This window comes from Phocoena sinus, chromosome 3, assembly GCF_008692025.1.
Source record: "Phocoena sinus isolate mPhoSin1 chromosome 3, mPhoSin1.pri, whole genome shotgun sequence".
Taxonomy (NCBI): Eukaryota; Metazoa; Chordata; class Mammalia; order Artiodactyla; family Phocoenidae; genus Phocoena; species Phocoena sinus.
Genome location: NC_045765.1, coordinates 12,495,738 through 12,515,022, shown reverse-complemented (window position 1 = coordinate 12,515,022; position 19,285 = coordinate 12,495,738). Strand labels below are relative to the sequence as shown.

The window sequence follows — 19,285 nt, the reverse complement described above, 5'->3', positions numbered from 1 at the left end:
TTTTGTACACAAATTGGTGTTTATTGCTCTGCAAGCTGTCATTCCTTTTTGTAGTATTAATCTTGCAACTTTGCTTTTTGTTTTTTAATTTTTTTATTTTATTTAATTCTTTTATAAGTTTATTTATTTATATTTTTGGCTACATTGGGTCTTCGTTGCTGCACGCAGGCTTTCTCTAGTTGCGGCAAGCAGGGGCTACTCTTCGTTGTGGTGCACGGGCTTCTCATTGCGGTGGCTTCTCTTGTTGCGGAGCATGGGCTCTAGACGCGCAGGTTTCAGTAGTTGTGGCGCGCAGGCTCTAGAGCACAGGCTCAGTAGTTGTGGCGCATGGGCTTAGTTGCTCCGCGGCATGTGGGCTCTTCCCAGAGTAGGGCTTGAACCCGTGTCCCCTGCATTGGCAGGCGGATTCTTAACCACTGCGCCACCAGGGAAGCCCTTAATTTTTATTTATTTATTTATGTATTTATTTATTTTCTTTTTGGCTGTGCCACGTGGCAGGTGAGGTCTTAGTTCCCCGACCAGGGATCGAACCCGCGCCCTCTGCATTGGAAGCACGGAGTCTTAACCACCGGACTGCCAGGGAAGTCCCGAAACTTTGCTTCTTTTATGTTCAAAGTGACTTGCAAAATCCCTACTTCCTTTTCGTGCTTAGTCATTCATTCAGTGATTCATTCACTCATTCAGTGAATATTTATCCAGCACCTACTATGTGTTAGAATTGTACACATCATTTGATGGGATCTTCATAACAGCACAATGCAGTGGGTATTTTGTTACAGTTTTATAGGTGAGGAAACAGGTTCAGAGAAGTAGTTAGTTGCTGGAGGTCCCCAGCTTTGGGATTTGCACATAGGGCTGTTCAAGTTCAATTTGAGTTCACTGCAGGCCTTCTGGGCAACAGGCCGTGTGTAGGGGGATGGGATCATTGAGGGGAATAAGCAGACATAAATCCTGCCCTTGTTAAAGAAGAGACACAGCTCCTTTTGGTGAGGCCTGATGGCTGCTGGGCAAACTTACAATGAGGAGACCTGACCTGGTCAGGGGTGGACATAAGGGCAGGCTGCCCTGCAGAGGTGGCATCTGCACCGACATCTGAAAGGTGAGAAGAAGGAAACCAGATGGGAGAGGCTAGCAAGAGCGTCCCAGGCGGAGGGCACGGCACGTGCAAAGGCCCTGAGGTGGGAGCATCACGGTGTGTTCGAGGGACAGCAAGGTGGCTAGTGTGGCTGGAAGTAGAGTGATGAGGGCTAGAGAGGAGGGAAGAAGAGGTCCAGGAGGAGAGGAAGATCCTGATAGCGAGGCCTTTGATTCCAAGACTTATGGGTGACCTGACGTGGCGGTGATGAACCAGCAGGGGGCGCTTTGCTCTAACAAAGAAGGTGTCTGGCAGTCCTCCAGGGAAGCTCCGGGGCCCCTAAGTTCCCAGAGATCCAGGCTTCCACACCCACCTGGTGGCATATGAATGGTTAACTCCCCTTTTGCCAGAGGTGGACATGGAGTCTCAAATAGGGTCAGGATCTTTTCCAGAATCAGAAAAAAATCACCTCCAGTAGTTGAAGATACAAACTCCGGTTTCAGGGGACACATGAGCAGAGGCTGGGAGGTGTCCAGGACCCACCACCCAGCTAAAGGGACCTCCGACCCCGTTTCTTCATGACTTCATTGCAATATGTCACAGTCTGTTGATTTGTCTGCTTGTTCGACAGCTGCTGCCCCCCAACCCCCACCATGAAAGGCTTCTGGAGGGAAAGGGTCACTCCATGAGTTTAGTGCATGGATATTACTATTATGTCCATTTTGCAGAAAGACAAGAAGAAGCAACAATGTGGGTCTAGAAGAGGTGGGTGCCCAGATGTCCTCTGTGTGGGCAGGGCCTGGAGGGCTCCCAGGAGGGGTGAGTGGGGTCTGGGTGGGGGAGATGCTTTTGGGGAAGGATGCCTGGGCCCTGGCACACAGCTGGACTGAGGTCCTTGGCTACGGTCCCTTTTTTTTCCAAGAAGGGAGAGGCGGTTTGTGGGAAGCAGCCATGGGGGTTATTTATAGAGGTCACAGGAAATCCCCAAAGAGTCAGAACCTCACCCAGTGGCTGGACCACAGGGTCTGCCAATTACTCCCTGACTGGTACTCAGCCCCTACCTGGCTCCCCGGGGGGGATGGAGATGGGGAGGACACCAGCGTGGAGAAGTCAGAACTACAGGATCAGGGCTGGGAAGAGGGAAGGATGGGGCCCAAGAGGTACCCAGAGGGAGCAAGAACTATGCCTGGGGCATCTAGGGGGGCTGCCTGGAGGAGAGATCTCTAGGGCTGGGCCTTGGGGGAAGAAGAATTTGCGGGCAAGAAAAAGGCATTCTAGTCCGAGGGCACAACACAAAAGTCACTGAGTAGTCAAAGAGTCAAAGGTCTAGGACAGCTGGAGGCAAAGGCGGTATTGTGTGTGAGGAGGGAGGGCACAAGAGAGCTGAGGAACTGGGCTTTGTTCCCTGGGCAATGAGGAGCCATGGAGGTATGTGAGCGGGAGAGGCCCATGGTCAGATCCCGTGACGAATAGATCGGGTGTGGGGGCTGATTAGAAGGATGATATTGGGATGCTCTGAACGGGAGAGACCAACCAAGAATCAGAGACCTGCGCCCATGGGTCCAGAGAGCTAAGGATGTTGATGATGATTCTGGACGCACCGCACCGCTTGCGGGATCTTAGTTCCCCGACGAGAGATCGAACCCTTGCCCGCTGCAGTGGAAGCACGTAATCTTAACCACTGGACAGCCAGGGAGGTCCCTAGGATGGTTATTTTTACACTTATTTCTAGGTGAGTAAATGGAGGCTGAGACTGACTGAGCCAAGATTTGAATGCAGGCATGTCAGAGTCCGGAAGCCAAACTCAGGTGTCCCACGGTTGCTTGGGATTGGCTGCTGTCGGCATCCTCCCCAGGACTCCAGGCTGCTCAGGCAGTAGGCTCAGGGTCAGGGACGTCCCTGCTTCCTTGGGGCCTCCAGACTGGCCCGTCTGGGCGGCCAGGCCTGGCTGACCCTCCTGCCCTTGCTTGGCGGGGCCCCAGCCGAGTGTTTCCTGCAGCGGCCCGTCTCTCGCCCGGGTTCCTGTATCCAGGAAATATCGCTCCTTTGTCCCTCCTGACTAGCCTGCCCTAAGCGTGGCGTTGTTGCCAGCCCCGGCTCCTCGTGATTCATCCCCTCCCTGTCCAAGGTCCCAGGGGATGGGCTGGGAGGGAATCAAAGTGGAGAGACAGACAAGCTGAGATTCTAGACCACAATTTTTTTTTTTTTTTTTTTTGGCGGTACACGGGCCTCTCACTGTTGTGGCCTCTCCCGTTGCGGAGCACAGGCTCCGGACGCGCAGGCCCAGCGGCCATGACTCACGGGCCCAGCCGCTCCGCAGCATGTGGGATCTTCCCAGACCGGGGCACGGGCCCGTGTCCCCTGCATCGGCAGGCGGACTCTCAACCACTGCGCCACCAGGGAAGCCCTTGACGATTTTTAGGCCATTTACCACCCATGGCCATTTGCTTTGTTTCCTGGAGTTTTCACTTCTCAGGGATAAAGTCCCAGGAATGGGGTTGCTGAGCCAAAGGATTTGTATGTCTTCACTTTTCTTTTTTTGGCCACGCCACACAGCTTGCGGGATCTTAGTTGCCCGACCAGGGATTGAACCCGGGCTCTGGTCAGTGAAAGGGCAGAGTCCTACCCACTGGACTACCAGGGAATTCCCTGTCTTCGTTTTTATTAAGTATCATCAAACTAATTTCCAGAAGGGCCAGGATGAGATGTGCATTTCTACCAGTCCCGTAGGAAAATGCCCTTTTCTCTACATCTTCACCAGCAGTCGGTATTATAGCTTTTTAACACTTTTTTCCCCAGTCTGTTGGGCATGTTGTGATTTCCCTGTGTTCCTCTAACGTGCAAAATTTCCCCGGCTTCCTGCTAATTTAGTGATCAGTGAGTTGAAGTGCTCCCTAATTGGACACTGGTGCCCTTTCTAACATCCCATCTTCCCACCAAAAAACCTCAAACCAAACAAATGCCTGGGACTTTTGTGATATTGTTCTGGAATCATTTTGGTGAGGAGGAGTTCCTGCAAAGCAGGCTGTGGTACCTCAGTAATTGTTGTCTGTACCTGGGGGAATCTCTGCAAACCTAGCCAAAACAAAAGCTACAAATAGATTATCTGCTTTTTCAGAAACCGCTTTTTATTTGTATTTATTTAAGAAACTGCTTTCTAAATGTATGCTTTTTAAAAAAATAGGAAAAAAATCTGCTATTTTAAACAAACACTAAATTGACGACAATGCTGTCACAATGTGGGGTTTTGTAGGCATTTCATGAAACCCTTATTGACTATGATTTTGCCATTTCTCTTCACATATGGAGATGCCTACTGCTTGGGGGAAGCTGGTGTCTACTCACGTTTGCTCCGGGTTGGAGGGTCTTCTGACCTGGGGACGCTGGCGATGGGATTCTTCAGCTTTCATCTTATTCCTAGTTTTTTTCTCACTCAGAGCCTGGTGGTACCTTTTCAAAGCAGAAATCATGACTCTGGAGTCTTTGAAGGGATTTGATAACATTTATTTAGTGCCACTAACATTTATATGGGCCACAGGCAGGGCTGGATATGGAGGGGAGAGAGAGTGAAGGGGCAGCACCCTCGTGGGCTCTGAGGGGTCCCCTGGACCAGATGCTCCCTCTCTCGGGGGCCTGGAAACTCTCAGGGGAGGACAAAGGTGAATGTCTTCCTGTTCTCACTCCCCCAGACCTGGAGCGCTAAGATGCTCCAGATGAGTGAGGGATGCTGTGGGTGCCTTGACCCGCGTGCACAAAGGGATGTGATTTTGGGCAAGGGCTGGGCAGGAAGTGCGTGTGTGATGTTGCGTGTATCTCTGTGATGTCATTGCCTTGTCTCTGTGTGACGTCACCACCATGTCTGTGTGATTGATGTCACTGCAGCTGTGACGTCGTCCCGGCATCTAGGGGGTGAGGGATTGTGTGGTGCGGAGAGAGTGTTAGGGGGTGTGGGTGCGGTGTGGCGGAGGATGAACAGAGGGCGCAGGCCAAGGGCGCCCACTTTGTCGTGCGTGCATTATCTGACTCCACCCTGGCTGTGTCCCTCGCCGTGGGCGTCTCGCTGCACCTAGTCTCCAGACCGGTGAGTCGGGGCCACCCCTCGGTCTTCGGGGCCTAGAGCCTCCTCAGCCACTGGGGCAGGAAGGAGATGGGAATACAATAGTCAGTCAGACAGACAGACGGCAGGACAAGCCTCGCCTGGGCCTGCCTCTTCCCCTGGGCCCCTTCTTGTTCCCAAGAACCCTAGGGCTCCTGCCGGTTTCAACCTGCCCTTAGATTTCGCCTTGTTGAACCTCTGTGGGACAGGTGGGACTGAGATGTGTGCCTATCCATTATATAGACTGAGGTTCAGAGGGGCCGCCTCCTGTGCTCCAGGGCTCTGTTGCAGTCTGTCTGACTCTCTCCCCTTTGCTCCCTAAGGCCCTGGGGATCCTGGGTGTTTGCCCAAAGTCCCCGGCCCCCCGGCCCCCAGGCAGGGCCTCAGTTTCCCTTTTGGTCTACACAGAACTGACCTAGACCTGGCCCCTCACTCATTCCCAGGAGGGTTTTTCTAATGAGCCTGCCCCTACTCACATGCTCCCATGGCTCCCCAGCGCCCTTGGGACAAAGCCAGATCTTCTGTATCTGACATTCAAGGCTCCACCCACTATGCCCCCACCAGGCCTCCCCACTGGGGAATCAAAACCTGACAAAGTACCCCCCAAATTCTCAGAGCCATCACTTCACTTCCGCCCCTCCCCCTTGCCTTTGCAGGAGCCATCCCGCTGTCTGGGATGCCCCTCCCCCTCCTGGGCCTGCCAAAGGTTCTCACGAGGGGTCAGAGGTTGGCTCAGAGGCTGTTTCCTGATGGGGGAGGTGGGGGCCTCTGCCAAGTCCTGCTTCCGCTGGCCCCCTCCCTTCCTTCCCTGGCTCTTCCCTGGGGCCCCCGCAACCTCACGTTCCTTGGCTGGCTCTGGTGCCCCCCTTCCCAGCTCCAGGCTCTGTCCTCTACCAGGATTCACAGGCTCCAAGGCAGCCCCGACAGACATCCTTTAACTACTCCTGCTCACCAGCCTGCAAGGGAGGGTCATCCCTGGCCATTTTCAGAGACTGGGGCTCCTAAACCCCATCGCTCATCTGGACCAGCACAGTCGCCTTCACCCCTGTCTCAGGTTCCCACCTTCACCCTCCACAACAGCGACCAGAATGAGCCTGTGAACACCTGAGTCGGGTCACATCCTCTGCTGTTCACAGCCTTCCCAGGGCTCCCAAAGTCCTCACTGCAGCCCCAAGGCCCTGCCTGATTTATCCTGACCTCACCTCCTCCCACTCTCCCCTCGATCGCTCAGCTCCAGCCACACCAGCTGCCTCACTCAAACTCACCGGGCATGGATGGTCCTGCCTCAGGGCCTTTGCACGGGCTGTGCTCACTGCCTGGTGCACCCTTCTGAGAATCCCCTCATGGCTCCTCCCTCATCTTCTTTAGCTCTCTGCTCAAATGTCACCTCCTCAGTGAAGCCTGCCCTGGCCCCGCCCCCACCCCACCCCCGTGGAAAATTCCAACCTCCTCAAGCTCCCTCATCCCTTTTCTGTTTCACTCATCACCAAGGGTCCCTATCATGGCTCACTCATCTGGTTTGTCATCCACCTCCCCCACTAGACTGTCAGCCGCACGAGGGTGAGGATTTGGATTTCTGTGCCTTATTCCTCCCCGTGTCCTCAGCACCCAGGAGCTGCTCAAGAAATGTGGGTTGAATGAAAAAACAAACGGTCACAGCGATGGCAGTGAACTTGAATCGACACTCGCTGTGTGCTCGGCTCAGAGCCAGGGCTGAGCTCCCATCTTCAACCTTCCACATTGTGACTTGTGCCATCTCCGGCCACGTAGCCGCTACACCAATATTCACTTAATATTCGTCTTCACCTCCATCGTGTTGTGTTTTTTTCATTTAAATAAAGTGATCTCCAAAGGATACTCAGTCTTACCAAGTGAAGGAAAGCTGGTGCATTTGCCATTAATAGAAAACCACTTAAAAATGTTCAGTGAAAAAGCAAGACCGTGTTCTCAAGTGCAGCTGACGCCGGAGCCTGGGTCTGCCCTCCCTCTGTGAATATGGGAGAACTGCAAGGGTCTGGGAGGCATGAGGGTGAGTTAGCAGCAGTGCAGACTTTCTCGAGGCCCAGAAGGAATGAGTGGAAAAGGAATCAACAGTCCCCATCATGGGGTGGGTGATTTGACGCGAGGCCTCGGATCTGGTCCCCTGTTGGGGGCATATAAAATTGGGACGTTACGATTCAGTCCCTCACTGGCTGTCCACTGAGTGCCTGGCCGAGCTGGGGCTCAAAACCGGAGCCGAAGAAGACCCCAGCCTGCTCCTGCCCGGCCCCTCTCTCAGAGGAAGGCAAATCAAGGCGGGAGCCCATGGACCAGAAGCCCTTCCTGTGATACTGCAGAGAGAAGCAGGAGGGGCCCAGGCTTAAGTACACATTGTTTCCTCCGTGGCGGTGGGTGGGTGGGGGGGCGGTACGTCATTTGGGGTAAACAATGTCAAGAGCTTCCCCATCCTCAGCTGGGACCGGGACAGGCTTGGACTGGGAGCCTGGCTCCAGCCCTGACTTGCTGACGCATGACCCCGGGCTGATCACTTCCCTGGGGCCTCAGTTCCCTCCTCTGAGAAGTGGGGATAATAATAGAACCTCCTTCCTTGCCATGATGGCTTCAGGCCAAGATGGAGAGAGGAAAACTGTTTGCTCAGAGCAGGGTCTTCTCCCTACCCCCTTGCTTCCCTCTCTGCAGGCTGCCCGAGGCTGAGGGATTTCTCCCAGGCAGAGCTATCCAGAGCGAGGGGACCCAGTTCCGTAAGGGGGTGAGCTCCCTGTCAGAGGGAGTATGTAAGAAGAGGCATAGGGAAGATGGAGCTGGGTGCGGAGGACCGTGGGGAGTTAATGACAGACGTTTGGAAATCTTTTTGGCCCCAAGGGCTTTGTTTAGCACCCTGGGGCTGAAATAGACCTAGCTTCACAATAGCCTGGTGGCAAAACTGTTGATGGCACAGGCTTTGGGATCAGAGGGGTCTGACAAAAATCCCACATACCTCCTCGAACCTCAGGTCCTAAACTGCAAATGGGATGCCCATCCTAGGTCAGCAGTGTGGTCCTGAACAGGGTAGGGGGTGGGGGGTTGGGGGGGGTGTAAGAGCGACCCTGGAGGGAGCACAGGGTGTTCTTGGAGCTGTGGTCTGAGTCACCTTCCCCGTGATGCACAAGGTGTCGTCCAACAGATGACCAGGCCCTGGGAGGCAGTGAGGGGGTCAAAGGCATGGAACCATCACCTGAACATGTGCCAGGCACCTTTGATGCTCCCCACTGAGGCCCTGGGTTCCTTGCTCCTCCAGCCATGTGTGGACAGCACTTGGCTGGCAAAGCATTTGCATGCCTTTGATTTCAGAGACCCCCTTTTTTTTTTTTTTTTTTTTTTTTTTTGCGGTATGCGGGCCTCTCACTGTTGTGGCCTCTCCCGTTGCGGAGCACAGGCTCTGGACGCGCAGGCTTAGCGGCCATGGCTCACGGGACCAGCTGCTCCGCGGCATGTGGGATCTTCCCGGACCGGGGCATGAACCCGCGTCCCCTGCATCGTCAGGCGGGCTCTCAACCACTGCGCCACCAGGGAAGCCCAGAGACCCTCATTTTTATAGAAGTAGAAAGTGTGGCTCAGAAGGGTGGAGTAAGAGGCCTAGGGTCACTCTCGGACACTGCTCTCCCTCTTCCCCTTCCTGGGCTCTGTTCACTTCTGCCACCCTAGTCCGCCCACAGGGCCTTTGCCCTGGCTGTTCTTGCCACCTGGAGCACTGTTCCTCTTGCCTTCCCCCAGGCCAGCTCTTGTCTAGCCTCCAGCTCAAAGGTCCCTTCCTCATCCAGGCCCTCCCTTTCCTGTCTGGAGTCTGATCGCCTAGGTTCATGTCCCAGCTCTGGCTGTGTTACCTGGGGCACGATGCACACCCTCTCTATGCCTCATTTGCTTCATCCAGAAAGTGGGGATAACAGTAGCTCACCCACGGATTAGGATTCTGAGGATTAAATGAGTTAATTGGGCAGAGTGCTTAGGACTGTGCCAAGATCACAGTAAGCCTCCAGTCGTGGTACGTTCTTGGTCACTCTTCTCACCCTGCCTCCTTCATTGTCTCTTTGGCCCACTACTCGGGAGTTTCATGAATGGAACTGTGCGTGTCTTGGTCACTGCTGTGTCCCCTCGGTCCAGCATAGGGCCTGGTATACAGCAAGTGCTCGATTAAGGAAGCAACAAGTGTGATACGAGCCTCCCTCCGCCCCTAGTCCTGTACCCAGCCTCATCTAAAGCCTGAGACTGAACTGTCTCAGCCTATCCAGAACCTTACCTGGCTGATGCTAAGACACTGCTGGCAGGGGGTCGCTGGGACTCCAGGATCCTCCTTTTGAATTCCTCCAGCCCAGCTGGGTCTGCCAAGAGAGGGAGGGGTCAGCCCCGACCTAATGCCTTAGTAACCCCCCCTCCAGGGTCAGGGAATGGGCTGGCAACCCAGGATCCAAGGTGGAATCCGCCCCCCTTTCCTGGCTCTGCCCTCCGTCACTCACCAATGGGCGGGGGATTGGGGGCGGGGCCTGCAGGTCTTGGCACTGCTATTGGCTGCGACTGTGGGAAGAAGGGTGAAAGGAGGTTAGTGGAGGCCAGGGATCCCAAACACGAATCCCAGGGAGTTTCCTGCCTCTCCACACCCTTGGAGACCTGAGTTCCTTCCAGGGCGGAGAAAACAGACAGATACCCATGGAGAAGGACACGTGATGACGGATATATAATCACCTGTAGACACCTGCCTTCAAATGATTGGGGACTGCAGGGACTGGCTTCCCTTGGCAGCCCCCCGGAGACCCCACTCTGCAGGGGTCCTGCCACGGTCTCCATTACAGCCTTGGTGCCAGCCTGACTCCAATCCAAGACCCCATTTGAGTCCATCCACCCGACCCAGCCCCGCTCCAGACTGAAGCTGACCCACTCTGTAAACCAACTGGACCTCGATCCTCAATGCCACCCCTCGAAGGACCCCGAGAGGATCTTTCCAAACCTGAAATCCAAAACCAGTTCTGAGCTCGGTCACCTAAAATCAGATCCCAACCTGAAAACAGAACCTCCCTTAGAATCAAAGCCTGACCTTAACCCAGTCCCAGTGACAAACCTGATCCGATCATAACTTTACATCTAACTCTGACCATAACCCATCCCCTAGGCCCAGCCGCTATGAAAAATCTACCCCCCTACCCCCATTCCCTCAGCGCCAGCCCGGCACTCCGCTACAGCCACCCATAAATACCTTCCCAATACCACACGCAACCCCAGCTCAGCCTCAGACCTCAGCCTCTACCTGAGTGAGAACCCCAGCCCAGCCTCAGCCCAAGATCAACGTCTACCTGGCTTCTACTCTAGACCCAGTCTTGACCTGCACTTGAAGCCCAGGCTCACCTAATCCTTCACGTCAAATATATCCTAACACCAGCCACCCTAAATGCAGCCCGCTCTCAACTCCTAGCCCACGGTCAATGCCAATTCCAATCTTAATGCCCGTGAAGTTCTGAATCCGCCCTTGGCCCCGAACTTCCAATCGTCTCTAGGCCCACCAACCACCTACACCCCTCTGAGCTTCAACTCCAGCCTCAACTTAATGCAATCCCAAACCCACTGAAACCCTAGATTCACTCTTCACCAAACCCTTGATCCAAGAGCCACCCTGCACGTGACCCCTGACCCAACTTTTAACCTTTCCTCACAATCCAAACTCCAAACTCAACCTAATTCTAAGACTAATGAAATCTTACATGGAACCCTAACCTTAACCTTAACCCAAATCAACTCTAGACACAGGAGTCACCAAGAACCCACCTTGACCCAACTCTAACCACAAATTTAGAGTCCACGTGACGCCTTTCTCTAGACCTGCCTTAACCCTCACCCTAACCCCGGTATCACTTCCAGTCCTTAACCTGGTGCCCCCCGATCCTTCAACTCAACTCAAGCCCACCCCAACCCTGACACCAACACTGGATGAGTCCCTAATCCTAAACTTAAGCCAATTTTGAGGCCCACCTGCCTTCCTAAACTCAACCCCAATCCTTAACCCTTTCTTAATGTCATTCCCAATCCAAACTCCGCCCCAAACCTGATGCCAATAAAATCCTTATGTTAATACATAACCATAATCCTAAAGCATTAGACTCACAGTCACCCGTGTCTGACCTCAGCCTCAAGCCTAAATCCACCCTCAGTGTCTCAGCTCACCCCAACCCCAAACCAACCACAATTCTAGATTTGCCCCTCACTCCACCCTGGACCCGACAGCCACCCGACCTCCAACTCCAGTCTTAACCCGACACCTTTTCTCAATGCTGATCCCCATTCCGAGCTCTGCCTCAATCCTGACATCAGTGAAACCAGTGAAATTCTCAAGTGAGTCTAAGTAACCCAACCTAGACTGGGAAGCCAACCTCAACACCAAGGAAAAAAAAAAAAAAAAAAAGTTCAAACCCAACTTCAACATCACCATCAGCTTGACCTCCAGACCCACCCCCAACGCAATCTGAAGCCAGGGACCTCTGGCCCACCTTCGCCTTGATGCAGGTGTCCAGGGTCGAGCTGCTGACAGCCAGCTGCATCTTGAGCTGCTCAGCCTCCTGCTTCTTCTCCTCCAACTCCTTGGCCAGGTTGTCACGCTCCTTCCGCAGCGCTGCTTTCTCCTCCAGGGCCAGCTGGGTCTGCCGGGCACATTCAGCCTGGAGCTTGGCCTCCCGAGCCTGGGCCTCCTTCTCCACCTTATCCTTGGCCTCCTGACTGGCGCGCAGACCCTGTTCGGTCTCCAGCTTCTGGCGCTGGAGGTCCGAGTTCTCACGGGTCACACGCTCGATGCCAGCCCGCAAGCTCCGGGCCAGCTCCTCCACCTTGGAGCTCATGAGGGTGGGCATGTGATCGCAGGTTCTCCGGATGGAGGCCAGTTCCGAGCCAATGGGATGGAACACATTGTAGCCCAGGGTGTCAAGGGAGCGCGGGATGATGGAGTCCCTCCAGAGGTTGCGCAGCTCGATCTCAAACTTGTCCTTGTCCAGTGGGAGGCAGAGGGCCTGCACCTTTTGCAGACGGTCCTCGGCCAGCTGTCGCTCCTGCTGCTGCTGATCCTGGGCTTTGCTGCACTTGGCCAGCTGTTCCTCCAACACTCGCTTGCCCAACGCCAGACCGTCCTTGTCTTTGGTACATACCACCTTCTCCTTTGCCAGCTCCACCTCCAGTGTCTTGGCTTTCTGGTTCAGTGTGAGGGCCAAAGCTAAGGGTACAGGACCATAAGAGTCAGGAAGGCTGGGGGCTGCCAAGAGACTGGGTGGGGAGTCAGCTACCCTGCTCTCCACTGTCCATAATTATAACCCTAACCCTAACCCACTCACCATCGCAGCTCTTGTTACTTTCTTTGAGTTGTTCTTGGCATTGTTTCTCACTCAAGATGATGGCAGCCATGTATCGCTGGTTGTTCATGTAGATCACCTGTCCGGATGTGACACAGGACAGAGCTCAGTGTCAGGCTCCTGTGGGACCCCCTGCCCCCGGCGCTGCCCAGATTCTCAGGGCTGGGGCCTCAGATCCAGCACCCAGGTGGTCTGTGTTGGCATAGTTCACAAAGACATGGCTTCTCTACAGGGGATGCTGGTCTGATCTTCAAAAGTTGTTATGATTATAGACAATGGAATAGGACTCAGCCATAAAAAAGAATGACATTTTGCCACTTGCAGCCACATGGATGGACCTGGAGGGCATTATGCTAAGTGAAATAAGTTAGACAGAGAGAGACAAATATTGTATGATATCACTTATATGTGGAATCTAAAAAATACAACAAACTAGTGAATATAACAAAACAGAAGCAGACTCACAGATAAAGAACAAACTAGTGGTTACCAGTGGGGAGAGAAAAGAAGGGAGGGGGAATATAGGGGTAGGAAACTTAAAAAAGGGTATTATGGGATTGTATGAAATCATGTGTGTGAAACTTTTGAAAACTGTAAAGCGCTATAGAATTTAAAGGATCTTTCATTCATTTAATAAAAAAAAAAAGTTAAAAGAAACCCCACCTGGACTTCCCTGGTGGTGCAATGGTTAAGAATCTGCCTGCCAATGCAGGGGACATGGGTTCGATTCCTGGTCTGGGAAGATCCCACATACCGTGGAGCAACTAAGCCTGTGCACCACAACTACTGAGCCTGTGCTCTAGAGCCCGAGAGCCACAACTGCTGAGCCCACGTGCCACAACTAGTGAAGCCCGTGCGCCTAGAGCCCGTGCTCCACAACAAGAGAAGCCACCGCAATAAGAAGTCTGCACGCTGCAACGAAGAGTAGCCCCCGCTGGCCGCAACTAGAGAAAAGCCCGTGCGCAGCAATGAAGATCCAACACAGCCAAAATAAATTAATTAATAAAAAAAAAAAAAACTCACCTCTTTCCCTAGGCATTTTAGTCAACCAAGATAAAAAAAAAAGTTATGATTAATACTATTTGGCAATAAAAAGGAACAAAGCACTGATATATTCTACAACTTGAATGAACCTTGAAAACATTTACAGCCAATTAATAACGGATTTTGGCTGTGCTGTGTGGCTTGGGGGAATCTTAATTCTCCAACCAGGGATTGAACCTGTGCCCTCAGCAGTGAAAGCGCTGAGTTCCAACCACTGGACCGCCAGGGAATTCCCCGAAAAACAGATTTTTTTTTTTTTTTTTTGACAAGAATGCTGTTATGGGCTGGATTGTGTCCCCCCACCCCAAATTCCCATGTTGAAGCCCTGATTCTCAGGACCTCAGAACGTAAATGTATTTGGAGACAGGGTCTTTAAAGAGGCAGTTAAGTTAAGATGAGGTCATTAGGGTGGGTCCTTGTAAGAGGAAATCTGGACACCCAGACATGCACAGAGGGAACATGAAGTGAAGACACAGGGAGAAGACAGCCATCAACAGGCCAAGGAGAGAGACATGGGACAGATCCTGATGGGCCTGGGAAGGAAATAATTCCGCCAACACCTTGAACTTGTGCTTGTGCGAAAATAAGTTTCTGTTATTTAAGCCACCTGATTTGTGGTACTGTAAGACAGGCCTAGCCAACTAATACAGCTGCCAAGATCATTTCATGGGAAAGAAGATTCTCTTCAACAAATGGTGCTGGCACAACTGGACAGCCACAAACTAAGGAATGAATTTGGACCCCTACCTCACACCATATACAAAAATTAGCTCAAGATGGGTCCGAGACCTAAATGTAAGGGCTTAAGCTATAAAACTCCTTAGAAGAAAACAGGTGTTAACTCTGCATGACTTTGGGTTTGGCAATGGTTTCTTAGATATGATACCAAAAGCACAAGCAACAAAAGAAAAAGCAGATAAATTGGACTTAAAATTAAAAACTTTTGTGCATGAAAGGACAACATTAAGAAAGGGAAGGGCTTCCCTGGTGGCGCAGTGGTTGAGAGTCCGCCTGCCGATGCAGGGGACGCGGGTTCGTGCCCCGGTCTGGGAGGATCCCACGTGCCGCGGAGCGGCTGGGTCCGAGAGCCATGGCCGCTGAGTCTGCGCGTCCGGAGCCTGTGCTCCGCAGCGGGAGAGGCCACAGCAGTGAGAGGCCCGCGTACTGCAAAAAAAAAAAAAAAAAAAAAAAAAAAAAAAAAAGAAAGGGAAAAAAACAACCCATAGATGGGAAAATATTTGCGAATCGTGTGTCTGATGATGAGAATAGTAACCAGAATATATAAAAGTAAACTCTTAGAAATTAATAATAAAAAACAACCTAATTGAAAACTAGGCAAAGCATCTGAATAGACATTTCTCCAGAGAAGATATATAAAAGGTCAACCAGCACATCAAAAGATGTTCGTCAAAAAAAAAAAAAAAAGATGTTCGTCGTCTTCAGTCATCAGGAAATGCAAATGAAAACCATGATGAGATATCACCTCACAACCATTAGGATGGCTATAAATAAAACAGAAAACAAGAATGGGCAAGTGTTGGTAAGGATGGGGAGAAACAGAATTCTCAGGCAGTACTGATGGGAATGTAAAAATGGCGGAGCCACAGTGGAAAGCAGCCTGGCGAGTTTTTCTAAAAGTTAAACATAGAATTACACTATGACCCAGCAAATTCCACTCCTAGGTATATATACCCAAGAGCAATGGAAGCGTATGTTCACACTAAAACTCGCACACAAATATTCACAGCAGCACTAATCACAGTGGCGAAAAGGTAGAAACAGCCCAAGTGTTTCATCCACAGATGAATGGATAAAACGTGATCCATCCATACAGTGGAATATTATTCGACTATCAAAAGGAAGGAAGCACTGACACACGCTGTACAATGGGGATGACACCCAGACACAAAAGGTCATATAGTGCATGATTCCATTTAAAGGAAATCTCTAGAGTAAGTAAATCCATAGAAACATACAGCAGATTTGTGTTTGTCAGAGGCTGGGTGAGGGGGAATGGGAAGGGACTGCTGGTGGCGTTTCTCTTGGGGGTGATGAAAATGTTCTAAACTGAATTGTGCTGATGGTTGCCCAACCCTGCGAATGGACTAAAAATCATCCTTATGTACACTTTTTTCTTTCATCTACACTTTTTAAAAAAAAATTATATACACTTAATTATTACTATTCTTTTTGGCCGCACCGCACGGCATGCAGGGTCTTAGTTCCCGGACCAGGGATCGAACCCATGTCCCCTGCAGTGTCCCCTGCAGTGGAAGTGTGAGTCACAACCACTGGACCGCCAGGTAAGTCCCCGTTATGTACACTTGAAATGGGCCAATTGTATGGCATGTGAATTACATTTTAACTTTATAACGTTTTTTACATCTTTAAAACTTTGGAACAGACGCTCTGCAGAAATATAACAAGGAAAGGTCTGAAGGGTGAAGAGGGTGTGCCTTTCTGTCACTTTTTGTCCTTACTCCTTTGGAAGCTGGCCCTGTCCTAATGACCTGGGCATGGGGGAGGACAGAAATAGCTCTGGAAGCTCCAGTGACGTCTGTTTTCAAAAGCCTTAACTACAGAAAGGGAAGATCTCAGGGTACGGGTTGGCTCCAAAGATGAAGTGCGAAAGAGGTTTTCTTCCAGTTGGAGGAAATAGCTCCCAAAAATACAGAAGTATTTTTCTGCACAGGTTCTCAGATGTCAAGACGATGAGAAGAATATTTACGTAGATCTAGTGCAATCCGACAATACAAGAAAAAGTATCTTCTCTTGTTAAGGAGTGCTCAGGTACATCTTTATGAAGTAATTCAGGAGTCTCTCCCTCACTTTCCTGTAGCCATGTTTCCCCTGGACTCAGAGGGAGAGAACTAATTGATTAGTGAACAAGTATAAACAATCTGAAGGGTTTTCTGGAATATTCGTTAGGACATAAAGCAAGGAAGCTCTCAAAGACTAATGGAGTTCCATCAAAAGACACAGGAGCCAGATTGAGGGTGTTCCTATGGCCTATTTCAGGATAATTTGACCATCAAAAAGATTATTACGAATGCCGAATAAAGAAAAATCCATGACAAAAAAAATCTCTCCCGCATGCGTCCTGGGTGGAGGTGCTTCCAGGCAGAGTGGGGCATACCCTAAAAAAAACACACTGAGTTAATTTCCCCTTTCTCTCCCGGGGTCTCAGAGCCAGAAATGCAACTGCATTTCCAGAGAATTTAAGAAAAAAATCCATCTCATAGCACCACCAGGATCAGGGAAAGATCAAAATTCATACTTGGTACCATCAGACATGTGGGGCTGCCGTGGCAGGGGTGGGGCTACTCCCCAGCATCAGTGCCCGCTTCCTGGGGGGGTCCTTGGAGAAAACCCTGAGGGGTTCCAGGACAGAAGAATTTGTCAACTTGTGTGCGGGGGGGAAAGCTACGATTTTCAAAATTTAAAGTTGTAAAGAGGCAGATTCTTAGATTTCTAATATTCTATGATGGGGCCGTCCGGGATTTGGAGATGCGTGTGAATGTCTAAAACTTTATGGTAAAAACAAAAAAAACCCAAACCAAAAACAACAACAAAAAAGGGATTTCCCTGGAGGTCCAGTGGTTGAGACCCTGCGCTTCCACTGCACGGGGCATGGGTTCCATCCCTGGTGGGGGAACTAAGACCCTGGCACAGCATGGCCAAAAACGAAAAACAAAATCCAAAAAACAAAAGAATAAAACTTTATGATCCTGGGATTCCTAATGGCTCCTGGACCGGAAGACCATGCGTGTCCTGAAAGATTCAAAAGGTCCAATTCCCGGGAACTGAGAAGTCTGAGGGAGCTGCCCTTGTCAGGGGTGGGGAGCATTTGAGGGGGTACATGGTCCAGCCCTGTGGTCTGAGGGGGAACTTGCCTCATCTGGGGGTCTGAGGGGGGCTCACCTTTTTCTGAGAATCTAAGGGGGACCGGCCCTGTCCTGGGGGAATGAGATGGGGAGACCTCACCCTTGCCTGGGCAGTTCTGAGGGGAGCTGTGCACATCCTTCCTGCCCAGTGGCAGGGGCTGGGTGGTCTGAAGCCCCAGTAAAGGCCTTTTCTTTCCACGGTCCCCTGCCCCAAACAGCCCAGACACCTCCTGTGGGAGAAAGAGAGCCTGCCCCTCTCCCCAACCCTTCCCTTCCCCTGCCCACCCCTTCTCTCACCCCATTCCAGCCAAAGCCTGAGGAGGCAACATCTCCTCAGTGTTCCCAGGAACGGGACCTCCTCAGAGGAATCGTGTATGTGTGAGAACGTGGGGGATCTTGCTGAGTGCGTTTGATAGGAGTTGGGGGTACGAGGGGGGGATGACAGTCTCCACGAGACTCAGGGTTGCCCATTTCTGCTCCCTGCTGCCCCCCACCCCGTCCCCCAACAAGCCACCTCTTTTCTTAGGCCTCCATTTCCCCTCTGCAAAAGGGTTTGAAATCTTCTCCCTACCTCCTGGGACTCAACGAAGAGATAATATTTCCTAAGCGGACACCCAACCTCAGGCAAACCTGAACCATTCATACTAATTGCTAAGAATCCAACACTCTGAGTGTTTATTAAGCCAGCTCTTATTTGAAGCTAGTATGTGCTGGTACGTTCTGGGCGCTTTATACACATTAAGCCATGGGCCTAGGTCTGACAACAGACCAGATTCCCAGTTCAACTTGAACTCCAGATAGACCACAAATCATATTTTAGTCGAAGTGTGTCCCAAGTATTGCATGAGATATACAGACAAAATACGCATTGCTTCTCTACAAGGGCTCGGCACACAAAACGTAGGGTCCGTGACTGTCCCTGTCTCATGAACGAGGAAAGTGAAACTCAGAGAGGTGAGGTGACCAGCCTGGGGTTCCCCGGGACGGGTGTCCAGCCTGTGGACTTACCCGGTCGGCCTGACACTGGCGGAAGCTGGCGTTGATTCGGTCCAGGTCGCGGCGCGCGTTTAGCAGCATCAGCATGATGGCATCCTTGGCACGGGAGGTGAGGTTGAGCTTCTCGGACAGGTTGGCCTGGGAGGCTGTGAGCCCCACCACCTGGCCGTAGAGGCCGTCAGCCCGGCGCTCGGTGGCCTGCAGGTTGGATTCGGTACTCACGTGCGCGTTGCCGTAGACCATAAAGAGGACAAGGCCCAGGATGATGAGGAATTGGATGAGCGAGACAAAGAGGAAAAAATAGCGCAGATAGTACCAGCAGCCCCTCGGGCTGCCCCCTGCCCGTGAATAGGGCCCCCCGTGCTCCATCGCCAAGCCCATCTCCTCCCAGCTTCTGCCCGGTGCACCGGCACTGCTCTGCTGGCTGGTCTGCTCTGGGTGGTGGCTTCTGCCCCTTCTAGACCTTGCCACGGCAGGGGGGAGGGGGGAAGTGTTTATATTACTCCTCTTAATACTTCCTCTGCCTGGCTCCTTCCTGGCCAGGAGGAAACGGGGGCTGTGGGTTATCACAACACTCCCACCCGGGCTGTGAAGGGAAGGGGGGAGGGCACCATGTCACGTCTGGACCTCTCTGATTAACACTGGGTGGGGCACCGGCTAGGTGACCAGGCGTCCTTGGCCTTGCTGAGCCTCATTTTCCCCACCTGCCCTTGCTTTGTGCCCAGAGCTGGTCTCACCTGCCTATGACCTCATGTCAACATCCCCATCGTGGGGAGGAGGATACCGAGACGAAGGGAGGAGAAAGCACCGCCTGGGTGTCTCACTCTAG

The 19,285-nt window shown here is 52.0% G+C and overlaps 1 protein-coding gene across 2 annotated transcripts; it reads right to left on the bottom strand.

The window, feature by feature from the left end:
• Positions 1-4,563: 4,563 nt before the first annotated feature.
• PLVAP (plasmalemma vesicle associated protein) lies at positions 4,564-18,980 on the bottom strand. Of its 2 annotated transcripts, XR_004349366.1 has the most exons (7): positions 18,469-18,980; positions 12,515-12,611; positions 11,684-12,396; positions 9,665-9,722; positions 9,448-9,529; positions 7,040-7,314; positions 4,564-5,206 (listed from the first exon to the last, which is right to left on the bottom strand). XR_004349366.1 is itself a non-coding variant. In XM_032628394.1 (6 exons), exons 1-6 carry the CDS (start codon positions 18,835-18,837, stop codon positions 5,200-5,202), a joined length of 1,326 nt encoding a protein of 441 aa, XP_032484285.1. In that variant the 5' UTR covers positions 18,838-18,978; the 3' UTR covers positions 4,564-5,199. The 2 variants fall into 2 exon arrangements, 1 of the variants encoding a protein (XP_032484285.1); XM_032628394.1 differs by lacking the exon at positions 7,040-7,314 and having other exon boundaries at positions 18,469-18,978.
• Positions 18,981-19,285: the final 305 nt, after the last annotated feature.

What these genes read in the sequence shown, in the direction of transcription:
- PLVAP (XM_032628394.1), bottom strand. Translation starts at nt 18,837, where the DNA reads ATGGGCTTGGCGATGGAGCACGGGGGGCCCTATTCACGGGCAGGGGGC. An exon ending in GCCAGTGTCAGGCCGACCGG is followed by an intron (nt 12,612 to 18,468) that starts GTAAGTCCACAG and finishes ACATCCGGACAG; the next exon opens with GTGATCTACATGAACAACCA. An exon ending in ACACCTGCATCAAGGCGAAG is followed by an intron (nt 9,723 to 11,683) that starts GTGGGCCAGAGG and finishes TTCTTCCCACAG; the next exon opens with TCGCAGCCAATAGCAGTGCC.